The following is a 17,384-nucleotide window of genomic DNA, read 5'->3' on the forward strand; positions in this document are numbered from 1 at the left end:
GCGTAGCTATTTTCGATTGGTGGTTGCTTGGATGTCTTAGATAATGAATCTACATCGATATCATTAAAATTCACCGGGAGTTGGATTTAATTTCTTAGACACACTGTACCTATCACTAATTTGATTTTTTACTTTTTATTCAGTAAGTCAATTCTGAAGTCTGAACCTTGATCTTGGCATACAAAAGATCAATAACTATAGTCACGCTCGAAAAATATCTCTTCAGGTTTTTAGTGCTTTAGCTCTTCCACTTGCAGTGGCGGAGCCAAGGGTTGACATACCTCGCTTTAGCCTTTCTTAAAATCTCAATAACTAAATAAAATGTTTAGCATTAAGCTAGTATATTAAAGTCCTTATGCTTATTTAATATATTTTTTCCCCCCTCAATATTAATTTCCAGTTTCGCAAGCAAATTATTAACCAAGGCAACGTTGGTGGACTCACTGCATGACTCTAGTAATGAAAAAAAGCACAACACATCTCGTATACTAACAACACTAAGGCTTATTCCTATGGCTATGGAAAAAAAAATGTTGTTTGGCATACCATGTGGTATGGCAAATGAGTTGCGCCACTATGGGAAAACCACTGAGAGACAGAGTTCCTATCGACCGTTATTTTCAAGAATGTTGGTGATATTCAGAATGTCGCTGGTGTCAGACATTCCAACGCGCGATATAAATAGCAACGCTGCCGATATCAAGATTATCGACCAGTAGTTATTTTGCAACGGCTAATTCCCCCATGTTGGTTCCTATATATACGTCATCGTACTTCTCCAAGTTACTCACACCTACTTCTACATATATTTCGCCGATTTCTCTATCTCTATTCTCAATTTTAAATTTCATAAATTGCGAAATCCAATGAAGAGAGGAATGTTATCATGAATCAATTTAGATTACAGCAAGAAATGTATCATGGGAGGTTTCAACAACTTGACGATAAGGAAGCTGAAGATAATAAACTAATCGACACTTTGATGCTAGTACATACGGGCCAAATGCCCAGAGTTCCAGAGCCACAAGAAGAATTCTCAAGATGATATACGTATCGAGGGAGGGAATTTTACCATCAGAAGCTGATGCACGATTATTTTCTTCCCAATTGTGTGTACTTAGATCGAGATTTCCAAGGTCAATTCTGCATGCCTCGGCATCTGGGGAGAAAGATTATTGAAGAGATTTGTCGAGTAAAACCTCAATTTAATTATCAGTTTGATGCACTGAATATTATAGGTCATCGTTCTGAACAAAAAGTTACTCCGACTTTAAGGATTATAGGTTATGGCAGACCAGCAGATGCAAACGATGAGTACCTTCGTATGGGTAAAACAACTTCATTCACTAACTTTTCATTGTTTTGTGAAGTAATGATTAATCATTTTGGTCCAACATATTTACGAAAACCAATCGAGGAAGATGTTAGACAAATATGGAGGGAGAATGAGGAAAGGGGATTCCTAGGAATGCTAGGTAGTCTCGATTGTATGCATTGGGTATGGCAAGGATGTCCTGTTTATTGGGCCGATCAATATACGAGTCATTATCCAGAACCGACAGTTATCATTGAAGCTGCCGCTTCTTATGATTGTTGGATACGACACGCTTTTTGGTCTTCCGGGTTCACAAAATGATATTAATGTTTTGCACAAGTCGCCTCTGTTTGAAGATCTGAAGCATGGAATTAGTCCCCAAGTCCGTTTCATGATCAACGGCCATCAGTACACTCATGGATATTATCTTGCGGATGGTATCTACCCAAAATGGTCTACCTTGGTTCAATGCTACCGTCAGCCTCCTGCTGGTGCATTGGGCCGTTCGTACCGGCATTTTAACGATGCCCAAATGGCATTGAAAAAGGATGTAGAACGCGCTTTTGGAATTTTGAAGAGGGAGTTCGCTATCATTTGTGTCCCATATCGTGGGTTGAGTCCTCGTGAAATGCACAAGACTATGCTCACTTGCATAATTCTTCATAACATGGTAATTCAGGAAACCCGTCGTGATTCAGAGTGGACTAAATATGAAGACGAAGATTTGAGACCAGAGATTCAACCAGAAAGAGGCGTCCCTGCAAGGAATTATTCTCAAATGCCTTACTACATTCAGAACCGAAATTTGTATGACAGTTTAAGAGATGATTTGAGATTGAATCTTTGGACAGAGCATGGAAGACAATGATTAAGTTATGCAGTTTATTAAGTTATGTATTTTGTTTTAAGTTAATAAGCAATAGACTTATTTAAGTTAATGAGCAACAAACTTATTTAAGTTAATGAGTAACAACATTTCAAATTAATCAACTTTTCATTTCAAACTAATATTAAGTAGAATGCAACAACAACATATCAAATTAAAATACAATACTTCAAATTAAAACTTAAAGTAATACATCAATCATCTAAAGGAACTATTACATCAAACTCATCATCAGTTTCATCCTCATCATCATCACCATTGGGTTAGTTGTTAGTTAATCCAGCTTGTTGTTCAACCTGTGCTTGAATCCTATCAAATTCGATTTGCCACACATGTTTTTGTTGGGCGTTCATAATTGAAGTGTTAGCTTGAAGAATGTTATGCTTGTCATAGTCCAACCCAAAGTTTTCTTGAGAAAGACGACTTTTTTTACTCTCCCTGTTTTGAAATTTCCTATCAACTGCTCTTTGCTTCTCGATGGTCTTTTGATGTTCCATAAACTCCGCCATGTTAAATCTACTGGAACTCCCCCCTTCTTGAGCTAATTTTCTAGACAGTCTTGCATTGTTCCTCCCTAGAAGTTTTCTCTTACCATCATCATAATTATGAAAAACTAAGTTACCATTTGGGTTTCTTGTATTATCTGGTGAAGAGTTTGATGAACCTGGTGAAAATGGTGAAGAATTCGGTGTTGAGGGAGAAAAATCATATGGTGACTTTTCAGGTACTTGTTTACTTGCTAAGAAATCTGGATTATATTTGTTCAACACCTTCAAAATATTGTAACAACTTTCGCAAGAGAACCGTTTACCATGTTTTCGCTGCCAATCTGTATGAACTTGTCTTTCAAAATCAAAATCCACCAGACCACTCTCCTTGCCTCCTCTTGGCTTGCATTAGCAATGCAACATAAGCGGCTACTTCCCTGTTGATTACAATGAAGTGTTCTGCCAATCCTCTTGCATCACGACCATTGATGTTCATGGTTTGTTCTTCATTTTACGAAATATATTTTCCCACATGGTGTTACCATGTTGTTGTGCACCATCGATACAATCTTGGGTAAAATAAACATAATTACGACAAATGCATTCATCTTCTATCATGTTGTATTTTGGACCACAGAGTTTGGTTTTTTTAACTTTGCCTTGACTTTGAGTTTGTGAATCCATATTACAAGAAATAAAGAATTGTAGAGAAGGTGTGATTGTTTTAGATTTGAAGAAGATTGAGAGATTGAGAAATTCTAGAGATATTTACAAATTCTGGTGTGAGTTGAAACGAGTTTGAAATTGGGTATTTATAACGGGGAAGAATTGTAGCCGTTGGATGAGGAACTGATGAGCAATGCTCGGGTCAGCGAACGACATAGACACCATCGCTGGCGCAGGAATGACCAGCGCGCGTTTTTCTGACCATATAGCGATGGACTTTCTATCGCTCGCTGGAAACTCCATCATTTATGCCTATATGTTATTTCTGACATATACGCATACACGTTTGGCAATTTTGTATACCCATAATGAATGCATATATGGCAAAATCAGTTATTTGGCATGTGTATAGGAATGCCCTAATGGCATCATATAAATACTGAAACTGTTACACCCGAGACAATTGGGTTGGTCCAGATATGAGACAAACAGTGGCACCTTTGGAACCGTAGATTAGCAGAGGGCTGCTGCAGCCACGGATGGGCGCCACATCACTTCCCTTCTCCTTTTCCTCATGTCCCATATCTCGACTATGCTTTTTTTTTTCCTTTGTTTTTGTCCTGCTTTAGTGTTTTCAAATAAATACTTTCGAAGAATAACATCATACATATCCTTCAACATCTCACAGTTCGGAAGCATGGTGGACTTTAATTGTAAAAAGACAAGAACCGCATGGCTTGTAGGTCCTAAAGCATGGTGGACTTTAATTGCAAAAAGACAAGAGCCGCAGGGCTTCTAGGTTCTAGAAAAACTTAACGCTTCCAAGACTTTAAAAGACCAGCGAACTAGTAGTAACTATACACGGGAACGGCTAAGAAAATGCTATCGAGATGCAGATGCTCCACCTGCATAGCATGTCAAGAAGGGAGTACGAATAATATCACTCCGTCCCTTCAGAAGACACCCGTGCGTGCACAAAAATTACATTTGATTTCTCTCGTGTGGCCAAAAAGAGGCGCAGTAAGCAAAACAAGCCTACTATAAGGTCGGCATGTTTTATTAGAGGGGCGGCAGTGTGATAGTAATGTCCCTTTAGTTGGTTAGGGATGTCTTAAATGAGATGTAAATTGACTAGATTACCCTCCCCATTTTTTAACCTAAATCAAAATTAAATTGAAAATTTGTTTTCTTTTTTTTTCTCTCTTCTCCTCCTCCCATCAACCATAACCTCCATTAAAACTCAAAATTTCATCGTCTTCGATTAATCGACGATTCGAAAATTAATCAAGTGTAGTGTAATGACTTATATAAAGTATGTTTTGAAAAACCCAATCAGGGTTTAGTTTATTTTGTTCAATTTAAATTTAATTTCTATCAAAAATTAGGGTTTTAGAAGAAAATTGAAATTGAAGTTTCTGGGTTTACGTGAGTTACGGTTGATTTTAACTCTATTACGAACCGTAACTGGAGATTTTGATGTTGTTACGGTTGGTAATAGTTCAACTACCAATCGTATGTTCTTATATCTGAGAATTTTCTTCAGTTATGGTTGGTAACCATTTTAGTTTACGAACTGTAACTAAGTTACGGTTCGTATCGAGCATTTGGAGTTACGGTTGGTATCGAGCATTTGGTTACCGACCGTTACTGAGTTACGATTCGTATCGAGCATTTAGTTACCAACCGTAACTGGTTTTACGATAGGATTTTCTTCGAATTGATTTTTCTTAAACTCTAAAATCTGATTTTGTTTTGATTTAGAGTTAATTGAAGTGAAACTTAATCATTTACACTAAACTAGATTATCAATACTAAACTATATAAGGGTTAATTTGTCATTTTCAGTATTTTTTTTTGGATAAGGGGCACTTGAATTATCATGTAATGACCCTTTTTGTCCTATTACAATGTCGTCCCTCTAATAAACCACGCCGCCCCTATAACAGGCTAAGCAAAATCATTCAGTCTCTGGTACCATTTGCATCTTAGTGATCCATCATAATAATCCCACATTGCTGAACTAGGCCTTGAGGCGTGCAGTTTATAATGTTTATTATTTGGTGTTACTATCGCGGGTTGGTGGTGGGTTGGATGTCTTAAATAACAGACCTACATGGCCTATCAGCAATATTGATTATAATTCATCACTGGATTGATCTCTCTAAGACCTCTCCATCCATTATCAATGCGGTTTTTGTCACTAATAGGTTTTCTTTAACTTCTGTTTCTTTGCTCCATCTCTAATTGGTTTTTATTTCTAAATTATTTTCACATCGGATTCTACCATCTTTTCCTCTTTCACTTTAAATTGAGCACAAAGGTTTCTTCTCCTTTTTTTTTTTTGGGGTTTTTTGTTTTTTTCTTTTGAAAACTTTTCGTTCAGGAAGGATGATGGCTTTGAAAAGGTCCCCGGGTCAACGACAACTCTGAGGTCTTTGAAATGATATCACAGGAAAATAAGCCATAAAAGTTGCCTCAAAAACTAAGTCCTACCAGTAGACTGGAGACCAACCAGCTCTTATGCTGAAGAATGCTGACCCCCTTATGACAGCCTGTGGAAGCTGTTGCCCTCACAAATTCGCAAATACGATCTTCCAACCTTGTGAGTTCTTCCAGTAGCAAAACTTAGCAAGCTGATTCAGCAGATTTCAAAATTTATACCTCTGGCAACAGAAGCGCATGTCCACACAAAGAATACTAAACTGTAAATAACTGCAAACTGAAAATTCTAAACCTCAATTGCATTGATAATTCACATAAATATTATTCACAATAGCAAATGATAATAAAAAATAAATAATCAAATCTTTAGTACATAACACTACTACTGTACCATTACTATCCATTCTTACAGAGACAGATCCAGGAATTGGGTTCAATCAAGATATGGATAAATAACAAGGACTTAGTATACAAAGAGGCCAGAACTAGAATACAGAAGGAAATACCCGCACAATGGGATAAAACAATCACAAACCTGATGATTAAGAGCAACTCTCGGTCATCACTCAAATGCAATCTCCAAACTCTGACATGAAAGGAACAATGACAATAATTACACTCGAAAAAGATCTTGTTGGGTTGTATCTTCTTTAGCTCTTAGATTTGGAATGCTTTACAAGCCAATCGATAACTGAGTCGATGTTGGTGGAGTTTCTGCATGATATCATAAAGCAACAAACTTCCCTGTCCGTCAATGATTTCAGTCCCCTGCACAAACAATAGCGAGAATGGCATTATCACTCGGTTACTTCAGTGTCCACAATCTTTCAAGTAATCATGACCTAAATTTCCCCATCCCTTCATGGACAGATACAGTTGGTAAAAAGAAAGAAACAATTCTATTTCACATACATTTGATCAGTTAAAGCCTGTTTGGATAGAGCTTCGGGCTTGTCAATCTTGTTACCCAGAACCAGCAAAGGGATACCGTTCAGTGAAGGCTTGCTCAATAGGTCATGAAGTTCACTTTTTGAGATGGTTACATTGTCGTGATCAGCAGCATCAACAACATAACTGCAACGAGCAAATGAAGAAACAAGTAAAATCAGCACAACTATAGGTTTCCATGTTGACAAAGATAATGTTACTAGTAGTTTAGGCTTTTGAATGACACTGTACACAGCATTATAATTCATACCAAATCTTAGAGTGTACAAAAATAGACCAGAACCATAATTCAAAATGTTATCTAGTCTAAATTCAACAAGTCGCTGATATTCTACACCTAATTTTTACCATCACAGTACTCTCAAAGTCTCAATGTCAAATTAGACAAGCGACTCTAAGCAACATGGACTAGTAACGGACAACATGGGGCTCCAGTATCAATGATGCCTCAATGAAAATTTATAACTAGTGCAGAAAAAGGAAATATATAAACAAGAAAGCTAATCTGTTCACATTTAGCAATCATTTCTAATATACAAGGGGGATTTTTATAAGGCATACACCTTTTGCACCACACTCTCAAGATATACAGCAGTAGCCATACATGCAAAATTAAAATCTATGCTCTCACCTAGATAGCTTACAAAAATATATGCACTACAAATACCAGTATCAGGAAGTATGCCATGCAAACCGGTGCTGCACAAGAGTAAAGCATACAGATTATACCAAATTCCAAGTAACATGATTTTTTTCATATAAAAGTTCCTGACGGTTCAATCCTGAGCACCTAGGAACGTAACATACTCTGATTCTGAGATATAAGATCAAGGATCTACTTTGAGATAATTTGGTTGTGAACCCTACAGTCCAAAAGCAACCAATTACCAGATGAGGAGTTATCATTATTAAGTGTCATTGAGATATGTTGATTTGAAACAAGATTAGGAAATGAAATATAAATAACTCAGCATAGAGGCAGAAAAGAAAAGAAGGCGAAACACATCTCATGCAAGTTCAATATTGTAGAGCATTTTATGTGTCATTCAACATATTATAGTTTAAATAGTGTCGGGCAACTTAATTCACAAACAGACAAGGCTTCTTGGAAGATGTTTATAGATTATCAAACTAGTGGCCATACACGCAAACAGCAAAGAAAGATCCAATATCCTAACATAAGCTTTTCAGAATTAGATGCTTCCTCTATACATCATACCAACGGAGTAAGAACCAAATAATATTATCATTCTGTCACTAGCTTTACGCCTTCCATGTACAAAAACAGGGTTATCATTCCATATAGAAAAGGGAGTCCTTCTAAGGCCTTTAATGTGGTTGTAAATGAGTATGAAGTAGAGAAGACCTACTTTTCTATGGAGTATTTTCTAACACAGATTCATTATCCAACAAACAGGAACCTAATCTATGTACAAAGTTATTAATTGGAATTTGAATTTTCCCACTTGACGATAAGCTGATTAAAGAACTTTGCACTAAGGTCTTAGTTTTCGAAAATGTCATAATGCCTCACTAGATTTAAGGTAGCAGATATACCAAAGGTCATCCAAGAGAAATCTAGTAGCATATGTGAGAACAAGTTGAGCAGGCAGATACATACACAATGGCTGAAACGGCACGACAGTATCTCTCCCACATGCTGCGGAACCTGGGTTGACCTCCAAGATCCCATAACTTAATTGTGACATTCCCTTTAGTCACCTTTCTCATATTGAATCCTATCTGTGGGTCACAAAATAATGGAAAGACAACATCTTTTTCAAAAACTGAAGTGGCACATCAGTCGTAAATTAACAAACACAGGAAAAGACTCCACTTGAGAAAGATACCAATCACTTACAGTTGGTATCATGTCTTCACTATATCCACCAGTCTACGGAAAGAAAAAAAAAACAGAAGCAGGTCTCACCCATAAGTATTCAGAAGTAAAATCAAGAGAAAGGGACACGAAAAGCAAATGTCTATAAACTAAAGCGAAAATCTACTCACAGCAATGACATTAACAAGAGAAGTTTTCCCTGCACCCTGAAGTCCAATCAAAGAGAGCTCCATTTCTTGTTTGAAGAAGAGGCTGCAAAATATAACAGCAACCCACCAAACAAACATTCAATCAACAATTTTCAAGTAGGCAATTCAATGTTTCTATTCTCAAGTAGTTACTATTAAAATCTCAAGCCAGTACAGTATAACATGTTTCGAAAAAGGAATTCCACAAGAGATGGTCACAAACTTAGTTTTTAAGATTTTTAATATCCTGAATAATTGGAATTTCAATGGATGTAACAAAACTGAGATAGGTATATCATCCCTGAATTCAATTAGAACCTCAAAAAACATAACCTAGCTGATTTCATTACCAAACTGATAAATACGAATTTCTCACAACATTCAAACCTAATTACTGTCTCTACACATACGATTGAGCTACTGATCATTGTCTTAACCTAGATGAATCAGAAAAACAAAAAACAAGAAAAAAAAACAGAAATAAAGAGATAGGGAGAGGGAGAAAGAGAAAGAGAAGGAAGAGCACCTTCGAAGCCAATTGAGGAAATTTTCCCATATTCCCATGGTTGAAAAACGAAAGAAGTTGAAAGAAAAGGGAAATTGTTCAGATTATTTAGGTAGGGTTTTGAACGAGGAGAAGAAAGAAGAAGATCTGACAGGCGTCTTTGCAAATTCTCGACAGCCGATACAGAGTGTCAAACTTAAAAATTATCAGAAATTAAATTGTAATAAATAAAGGAAAACAAAGAGCTTCGGAATTATGAGGAATCATAACCCTTACTTTTGACTTTAATTACGAAACCAACCCAATCACCTTTTCTTTGTTTGTTGGAATGAGACAAGCTCAAGCCGAGAGAAGGACTTGGACGGCTGGACCTCTAGGAGGTTAAAAATAGATACCACGGCCCAATAACATACTCATACTCCCTCCGAAGAGTGATATATTCATTCTTATCTAATAAGACAAAAATGGGTCACTCATAAGTAATATCAAAAATTCTTTATTTTATATAATTTTGCGATGACAAAACAACCGTTGTGCCAAAATTGGAATTACGCTTGGAAAATGAACTAAACCTAGGCGTAAAATTGGAATTACGCTTGGAAATCAATTAAACCTAGGCGTAAAATTGGAATTACGTCTGGAAATCATCTAAACCTATGCGTAAAATTGGAATTACGCCTGTAAATCAAATAAACCTAGGCGTAAAATTGGAATTACGCCTGGAAATCAACTAAACCTAGGCGTAAATTTGAATTACGCATGGAAATCAACTAAACCTAGACGTGAACGACATGCAAATCAAAGTTTATGCTTGAATTGAACTAAACCTAGACGTAAGTTCTTCAAAAACTAAATTACGATTGAAAAATCTAGTACCGTACCATGTGTAACACTAGCAGAAAGTAAGTAAAATCCTAATTTTACTTCGATTTCATTCGATTTAAGCACAAAAACGAGTACAAAAAGATGGGTTTGTTCGATTATTACCTTACATACATCATGGATTGTTGTTGAGGAGTTTGAAAACTTGATTCTTCAATTGATTGAATCGGTGAAATGAGTTGAGGATGAAGTTGAGGTTGATTGAGATGTTGATTACCATCACTAGGATCAGTTTGCTTCTTCCTCATCTTTTTTTATTAGTTTTAATTGAATGGTCATTTGGAAAAATTGCTATTGAATCAAAAGTATCCCTTAACCAGATTTTTGGTCATCAGATATCCAAGTGACGCTCTTCTAAAGGAGCGTGACTCCCCAATAACAGACTTCTAAAAGATATACTAGATTGAAAAGGTGAAAATACTATGAATTGCGAAGGAAATTTTTGGCTTCGATGATTAAAGATTCTGTTGTACACTTTTTGTTTTGTAAGAAACTCTTTCGGGCCATATTGTCAACCATATGGTTGCTTGTAGCATGTTAAGAAGAATAGTGCAGATTTTTCGCCTTCTACTTGGGACGTTGCAGCTTGCAGGAAACCACTAAGATAGGACACAGTTTCTGCATCGTATTCCTAAGACCTTGAAGTATTTGGCATGATTAGCAAACAGCCTATGAAGACGTACGCTTTTCGTGTCACTCATGTTCTTAATTACGGTAAACATTTATTCACTTTGGATCGGGGTTTCCCTTTGCTATCTTTGGAGGAAGAACATGATTAATTTAAGCAAGCAAAGAAGAAAAAAAAAAGCCTGATTGATCAATAATTTAAACGTGAGAGTGTTTTACACATTTATTAATCCTAAAATAAATGAACGGAGCCATTTAGGAGGAGATGTCTTTAGTTGCTGAACTATTTGCATCAACAGAAACAAGACTTTCCTTATAGATAGTAGCCCTAACATAAGACGGTTTCATTCCTTTCCCCAAACCAAGATCCTCAAACTCATCAGTAATAGAGTTGTAACATACCAAAGTTTTGCCCAACATTAAATCAAACTTTCCACTATAAGAATTTGCAAGGATACGACACCATCCATACCTTGTTTGAAGTCGTGGAGACATGAGATCAACTTCGTAGAGCTTCGACCATGACTCCTTCACCGTATTGTAATCATTCAATATCCATACCTTGTATATCAAAGAACATTCCCTAGAGTACGTAATGCAAGCTAGTTTATCACCTATTGATTCCAACTGCAAAAAGTTATTTTCTGGAATCTGTATTTTTCTTTGGTATTTTCTTTGCTCAAGTCAAATGACAAAATCACTTTCTGATGAGGATCTGCAATATGGTCCACAGCTTCATGGAAATAAATACCATTCAAACTCTGTCCCGTTGTTGGGCAACCACATTGAATACGGAAATCTGAGTCTATCAACCTCCAAGAATCAGTACTGAGGCAGTATATATGAACTTTGCGCGGGCTGTAAAATATAAGATCATCATTTTCTTTGGGTCCGAAATAAGAGACCTGTATCACCTTGTAATCCTTGCTTTTAACATCAAAACCGAGTCCAACAAAATCATAATGGTTATACCCAACTTTAGGGTTTCCGTCTGACGACTTCGGTAGAAGTCTACATTGTCTCGTTGCAGGGTTCCAAAGAAAAATATCCCTGGTTATCGTGTTAAGTAAGCAAATTATTCCATGAACAGAATCCTCCATCTGCAAGGCACAAAATTGTCTCACATCTTTCAAACCTAATCGTTTGCCTAGATCCTCCAACTTCTTGAAGCCTCCTTTTTCAGAAAGCAAATAAAACGAAGGTGTAGGTTTTCTTGTTTCTAGTAATTGATGCCTGCAGATGAAGGTGCCGCCTAACCTGGAGCTGTTCATGTCGTCAACCGCAGTAGCAGTGATATGGCTTTGTATAAAGTGAGATGATTTAATGAGGGCGTACCATGATCTACACACAGATTTGAATCGCAACAGAGATTGTACTGGGAGCCATATCAAAATTTGGAAAATTACATCTTCCGGCAGAACAACAATAGGAGTACCGAGGCAGCAACTTTCATCCATTTGATTGAAGTCTAGTCTCCTAAAACCACTACAACGAACAGACGTTGTTAATTAAGTCACTGATCAAACTAGACTCTCCTTGCTAAGGCGGAAAAGAATACCAATTAAAAAAAAAATATTTGCTCGGTAACCTTATATTTTATTCGGTTAAAACTTGATTCGCACCTAAATCTTTACCATTGAATTGGGAATGGACGATTAGCCACCAAATTTACAAGCTAACGCTCCTAATAATGTTGATTGATTAAAATCCTAGGACAAACTATATGTATTTATAGAGAACACATGCATAAAAATAGTAGAGTCATAAGCAGATAAGGGAACATAGTCCTAAACATAAGCTAATTCCTATTCCTTCCTACTAAAATGAAACTCCCCCGAGTCGTGCATGCATGCAACTAGAAGGAATCCTATACCTGGTGTTTGTTGGTACCGCAACATTTTTGTTTGTGGGAATAAGATTTGGGCGATCATATCGGACACAGCCGTTACTTTTAAAATATTTGTCATGATTAGCAAACAGCCAAACCGTACTATGAAGATACTTTTCGCGTCACGCGGGATCTTAATTAGGGTAAACATCTCTTCCCTGCGGACTGGAGTTTTCCTCTGCTACAGTTCTTTTTCAAGCAAAGTAAGAAAGAAAGTGATAACAAATAACTAGCCACCGAGAGGAACAGTTACCATTTTAAAGATATTCAAAATGGACTAATGGAGGAAGAAAGCAACATGTAAGCAGGCAAACTAAATAATTATGGGATTTTTAACAAACTGCCACACTTGCAAATACCGATTCAAGAAAATGCCATCGTTTTTTTCAGAGTTTATTAAATGCCACAACCGTTAGTTTTTCCGTCAGGACCCACACACTTGGTCTTTTTCGCTGACTCGGTCAAAATAATCTGTCACGATTTACATATTTACCCTTGAAAACCCTATTATACTAGTCATGGGTTCACCATCTTTCCCAGTTAGTTCTTTCTTCTTCCTCTTTCCCCTGTTCTTCTCTTCTCGTTTTCCGTGAGAAGATTTTGTGATTATGATATCAGAAACTTAAGAGAAACGTTAAGAATTGATTGTCGGTGATGCTGTTGTGATTGTTTGAGCACGGGATGAAGAGGATGGAGTTGTTGCTGTAGATCGAACATAGGTGTTCTGAAGTTAGGGTTGCTGTCAGATGTAGAACAAAGGGGTTGAACTTTAATTAATGTTCTGAAACCATTTTGAAGATAAATCGAAGAGCTAGGGTTTTTTTGTGGAGAAAAGATAACTTAGGATGTCTTTGATTTGAATCCCGATTGGTGGGTCGATTTCAATTTGAAGCAATGGTTTGAGTATTAATTTGAAGAATTGAGCTGTATCCACAGAAATTGGGATGCCGTTCTCTGCTATTTTGGGAAAGAATTTTATGGTTTATCAAAATTAGGTTTAATTCATACAACTTAGGCTATTTTAAAAATAGGGTTTAGCTTGATTTTTATTTTGTTTTCATTTTCGTATATTAAATTTTGTATTTTAGTTATTAAGGTTTGTAATTGTTTTTTACTGTGAATTGACAAAGGAGATTGTTTTGATTATGATGGTTTTCGTGATGAAGCAGTATTGGTCGCTGATACTGGTGGTGATGCCAACGCAGTCTATTTGTTCGCTGAGAATATGGATAAAGTAACTGATTCAACAGAAGTAACTAAAAGATTAGGAACTGATGAGCGTGGTTATGAAAGTGATGAAGAAGAGAGTTTTGGAACAGACAGAGGCATTCTTAGTGGTGGAGGACCTGGAGGTATGGAGAGCCCTGTTGCGAGTAAGATGGGGGAACAAGTTAAAGAACACGATACGGGAGCATCTGAATCATCAGAGGTAGCTGCAAGACTAGGCACTAATGAGCGTGGTTATGAAAGGGATGATGATGATAGTTTTGGAACTGATGCAATAAGTACTGGTAGAGGAATTGAGAGCGCTACAGCAAGTATGGGAATGGTTGATCGAGCTAAAGGATTGGTTAATTATTATTGGTATGGAACCGAAACTGATGTTAAGCCTGACGAAAACGGAACTGGTGCTAAACTTGACGGTAAGCTGCAGTCGCATTAGCAACTTTATGATAACTAATTTTTGAGTGAAGTACAATGTTCTGTATTAATTCTAAATGTAATTTTGTTTTTTATTTCAACAGATGAGGTGCGGAAGGTTGCTGATGCTGGTGCCGAAAGAAGGAAGAATGAAAGCCATGAAACAAGTACCACCGGGGTTGAGGGTCTAAACTGAATATTCTAGTTACTTCGTTGTTGTTGTGCTGGAGATAGTGGAGGATGATACTGCCAAGTATCCTAGCTATGTTTTGAGTTTTGTGTTTGCTTTTTTTTGTTCTGAAATCTGCTCAGTGGTGATTTTAAGTACATAATAAGGAAAATGTAAGTTTAGGCGCATCGTTTTTTATGTTAGTGTGATTTCTTCTTTGTACTTGTAGAAATCTATGTGAATGGAAATGCACTTTGTTTTCGCTTTTGACACTAGAATCTGTTGTGAAGTGCAAATGAATCAAATGAAGTGCAAATGCACTTCTTTGTACTTTATCCATATTCTCAGCAAATGAATCAAATGATGTTGTTGCTGCTGGATGAGCACAACGCGGTCTATTTGTTCGATGAAATGACCCAAAGAAGACATGAACTGTAGTGAGATGTTTCAAGGGTGTAAATGTCTTTTTTTAAGCTGAACTACTGCCACCTATGCACTAACGGATGTAAACTTTTGCTTGGAAAAAAACTGGATGGAAAAGGTCAAATGTGTGGCACTAAATAAATTCTAAAAAAAACGTTGACACTTTCTTAAACATGAAATTGAAAGTGTGGCACTTTATTAAAATCCCCAATAATTATTCGATTGAGATTCATTCTTCCAAAACGCATCCACAAAGTCCACTAAAAAAAGTAACTTAAAACAAGATAAATTTTGTTTGATTGGACGAAAAATTCAAACATGAGAGATGATAGACAGTGCACATGGGTTCCGCCTATCTTGATTAATCACTAATTAATAGACTAAAACATATAGGAATCCGGTATCTAGCGAGTAGTTCAACCTTGAACACAATCCATCCTCACTCGGTGTGTTTTTTCCTCCATTCTCCATACTCTACTTTAAAAGCCCCATTTCACCAACCTATTTCATTACATCCCCCCGCAAGTATTTTCAAGATCATGCCTGCACCAATCAACAAGTTAAAAAAAAAAAAAAAGATACAACACGCGCACTGGAATTTACATGAAAGTAGGCCAAATTGAAAAAAATGAAAATACCATGAGTTGTAAAAGAAAATTTTGGCTTCGATGATTAAACATTATGTTGTACACTTTTTGTTCTGTAAAAAAAACTCTTTCGAGCCATATTATCACTACAAGAAAACTTGGTTTAAGCGACCAAAATCTTAGCAAGATCTTAAAATTTTGGTCGCTTTAATAGTTAAGCAACCATGTTTGCAATTACCAAAAATTTTGGCTGCTATTAACATGCTCCCATTAAATCGTAGCTACTAATTAAATTTGTGGGTTACTCCAGCATTTTTCCCAGTACTACATAGCGAGTGGAATAGTAGGTTAGTAGCTATTTACTTCAAGCTACCATGTATCAACAATTCAAAATATGTTTGGCTGCTAAAAACCTGTCTCAGCAACCAAGGTACAGCGACCACCAATTCAGAAAAGGAAAGTAGATGATTCCAATAATGAGAAAGGGAAGCGATCACCAATCTAGTGTTTGATGTTTGATATTGAGATGTTTAATTTTGATTTGTAGAAATTTTACGAGGTGGGTTTCCAATAAAAGTTATATAGTAATTTTACGAGGTGGGTTTCCCATTCTTTCGCATTTTGCTAATCATTTTCATTCAATTGATCTATACACATTCGTAGTATTCAATCCAAAATTTATATGTTCTACATATTTTCTACGATAATAATTCACTTGTTCATTCCCGTCCATTTCTAATACATTACTCGAAATTCTATCTGTTGAGAAGGTAATTACCGAATTTGTTTCCAATCATTACCTATCTCTTGGATTTCTATTGGCCAGATAAGTTTGAAAAATCGTATTCCTTGTTCGTTTTGTGATTAGCACAATTTTGTATGATCTTAAATACTATTTATATCCTAATTTTGTGATTAAAAAAAATTGGGACAGAGAAAAGAAAGAATCGGAAAAATCTGATTCCTATGATTTAACATGAAATTTATTTAGGTGTTTTATCAAAACCTTGAAAATTTTAAAATTATATCATTAATTCATTTTTTCAATAAATCGGTGGAACTTGGTCAATTTTTCCGATTTACTGTCAGTAGTTCCCATCCTCGGTGAACTACTGATGGACATTGATCAGTTAAAATAATGGATAACTGGATAAACCAATTTATGTAAGAGAAATTGAGTAAGGTCGAGCGAATTGGATAACATTGATAGATAAAGGGTGAAATACACAAAGGTCGATAGACATTCAGTTAAAATAATGGATAACTAGATAAACCAATATATCTAAGAGAAACTGAGTGAGGTCCAACGATATTGGATAAGATTGATGGATAACAAGTTAAATTAAGTTAAAACGAAGGAATTTTAGTTTATTTGATCGATAACCATATAAACTCGTGGAATGTAAGAAAAATTAACTGAGCAAAGATGGATAATGAGCAAGGTGATTTAACTGACCAAGGAGCTGCACATGCCCGGTCAATGATGGTAGATCTTAGCTGTTTTTTTCTTGTCTAGCCAATTGGATTAGTCTTTAGACAACTGACATATCTTGAATATTGTGCATCATCTTACTCATGGTGAATCTTAATATTTCTCTTGTCACTCTTTTATATTACATTCTGTAATCACCGTGGCTCTTTTACGTCTCTGTTGAGCTTGTATCTCTGTGATCCTTACAAATTAGTACATTGCTTGTTTTATATAGCACCACCAGGGATGAAATTCAAGTGGAAGGTGGTTATGGCGAGCGTCTTCCACCCGCAGAAACCAGATTTAGTCATAGAGGTACATGCACTCCTTTTTTGTTTCCTGCTGCAATAATCTGTAGTTGTTCAGAGTCTTAATCTGCATGAATGATGCTCTGATTAAAGTTTCTCTGGTGAAAAAA

General features: G+C 36.3%; 2 protein-coding genes across 2 annotated transcripts; both read right to left on the reverse strand.

The window, feature by feature from the left end:
- Positions 1–6,081: 6,081 nt before the first annotated feature.
- LOC113286915 (ADP-ribosylation factor-like protein 8a) lies at positions 6,082–9,461 on the reverse strand. The gene is made up of 6 exons (XM_026535563.1): positions 9,300–9,461; positions 8,756–8,837; positions 8,607–8,639; positions 8,367–8,488; positions 6,710–6,871; positions 6,082–6,565 (listed from the first exon to the last, which is right to left on the reverse strand). The coding sequence occupies exons 1-6, from the start codon at positions 9,335–9,337 to the stop codon at positions 6,448–6,450; spliced, it is 555 nt and encodes a 184-aa protein (XP_026391348.1). The 5' UTR covers positions 9,338–9,461; the 3' UTR covers positions 6,082–6,447.
- Positions 9,462–11,042: 1,581 nt separating this feature from the next.
- On the reverse strand, positions 11,043–12,244 carry LOC113310751 (F-box protein CPR1-like). Its single transcript, XM_026559555.1, has 2 exons — positions 11,489–12,244; positions 11,043–11,348 (listed from the first exon to the last, which is right to left on the reverse strand). Exons 1-2 carry the CDS (start codon positions 12,242–12,244, stop codon positions 11,043–11,045), a joined length of 1,062 nt encoding a protein of 353 aa, XP_026415340.1.
- Positions 12,245–17,384: the final 5,140 nt, after the last annotated feature.

Source organism: Papaver somniferum, chromosome 1 (genome assembly GCF_003573695.1).
Source record: "Papaver somniferum cultivar HN1 chromosome 1, ASM357369v1, whole genome shotgun sequence".
NCBI lineage: Eukaryota > Viridiplantae > Streptophyta > Magnoliopsida > Ranunculales > Papaveraceae > Papaver > Papaver somniferum.

What these genes read in the sequence shown, in the direction of transcription:
- LOC113286915 (XM_026535563.1), bottom strand. Translation starts at nt 9,337, where the DNA reads ATGGGAATATGGGAAAATTTCCTCAATTGGCTTCGAAG. An exon ending in TTCCTCAATTGGCTTCGAAG is followed by an intron (nt 8,838 to 9,299) that starts GTGCTCTTCCTT and finishes TATATTTTGCAG; the next exon opens with CCTCTTCTTCAAACAAGAAA. An exon ending in GTGAAGACATGATACCAACT is followed by an intron (nt 8,489 to 8,606) that starts GTAAGTGATTGG and finishes TGTGACCCACAG; the next exon opens with ATAGGATTCAATATGAGAAA.
- LOC113310751 (XM_026559555.1), bottom strand. Translation starts at nt 12,244, where the DNA reads ATGGATGAAAGTTGCTGCCTCGGTACTCCTATTGTTGTTCTGCCGGAA. An exon ending in TTGCAGATCCTCATCAGAAA is followed by an intron (nt 11,349 to 11,488) that starts GTGATTTTGTCA and finishes TTGATATACAAG; the next exon opens with GTATGGATATTGAATGATTA.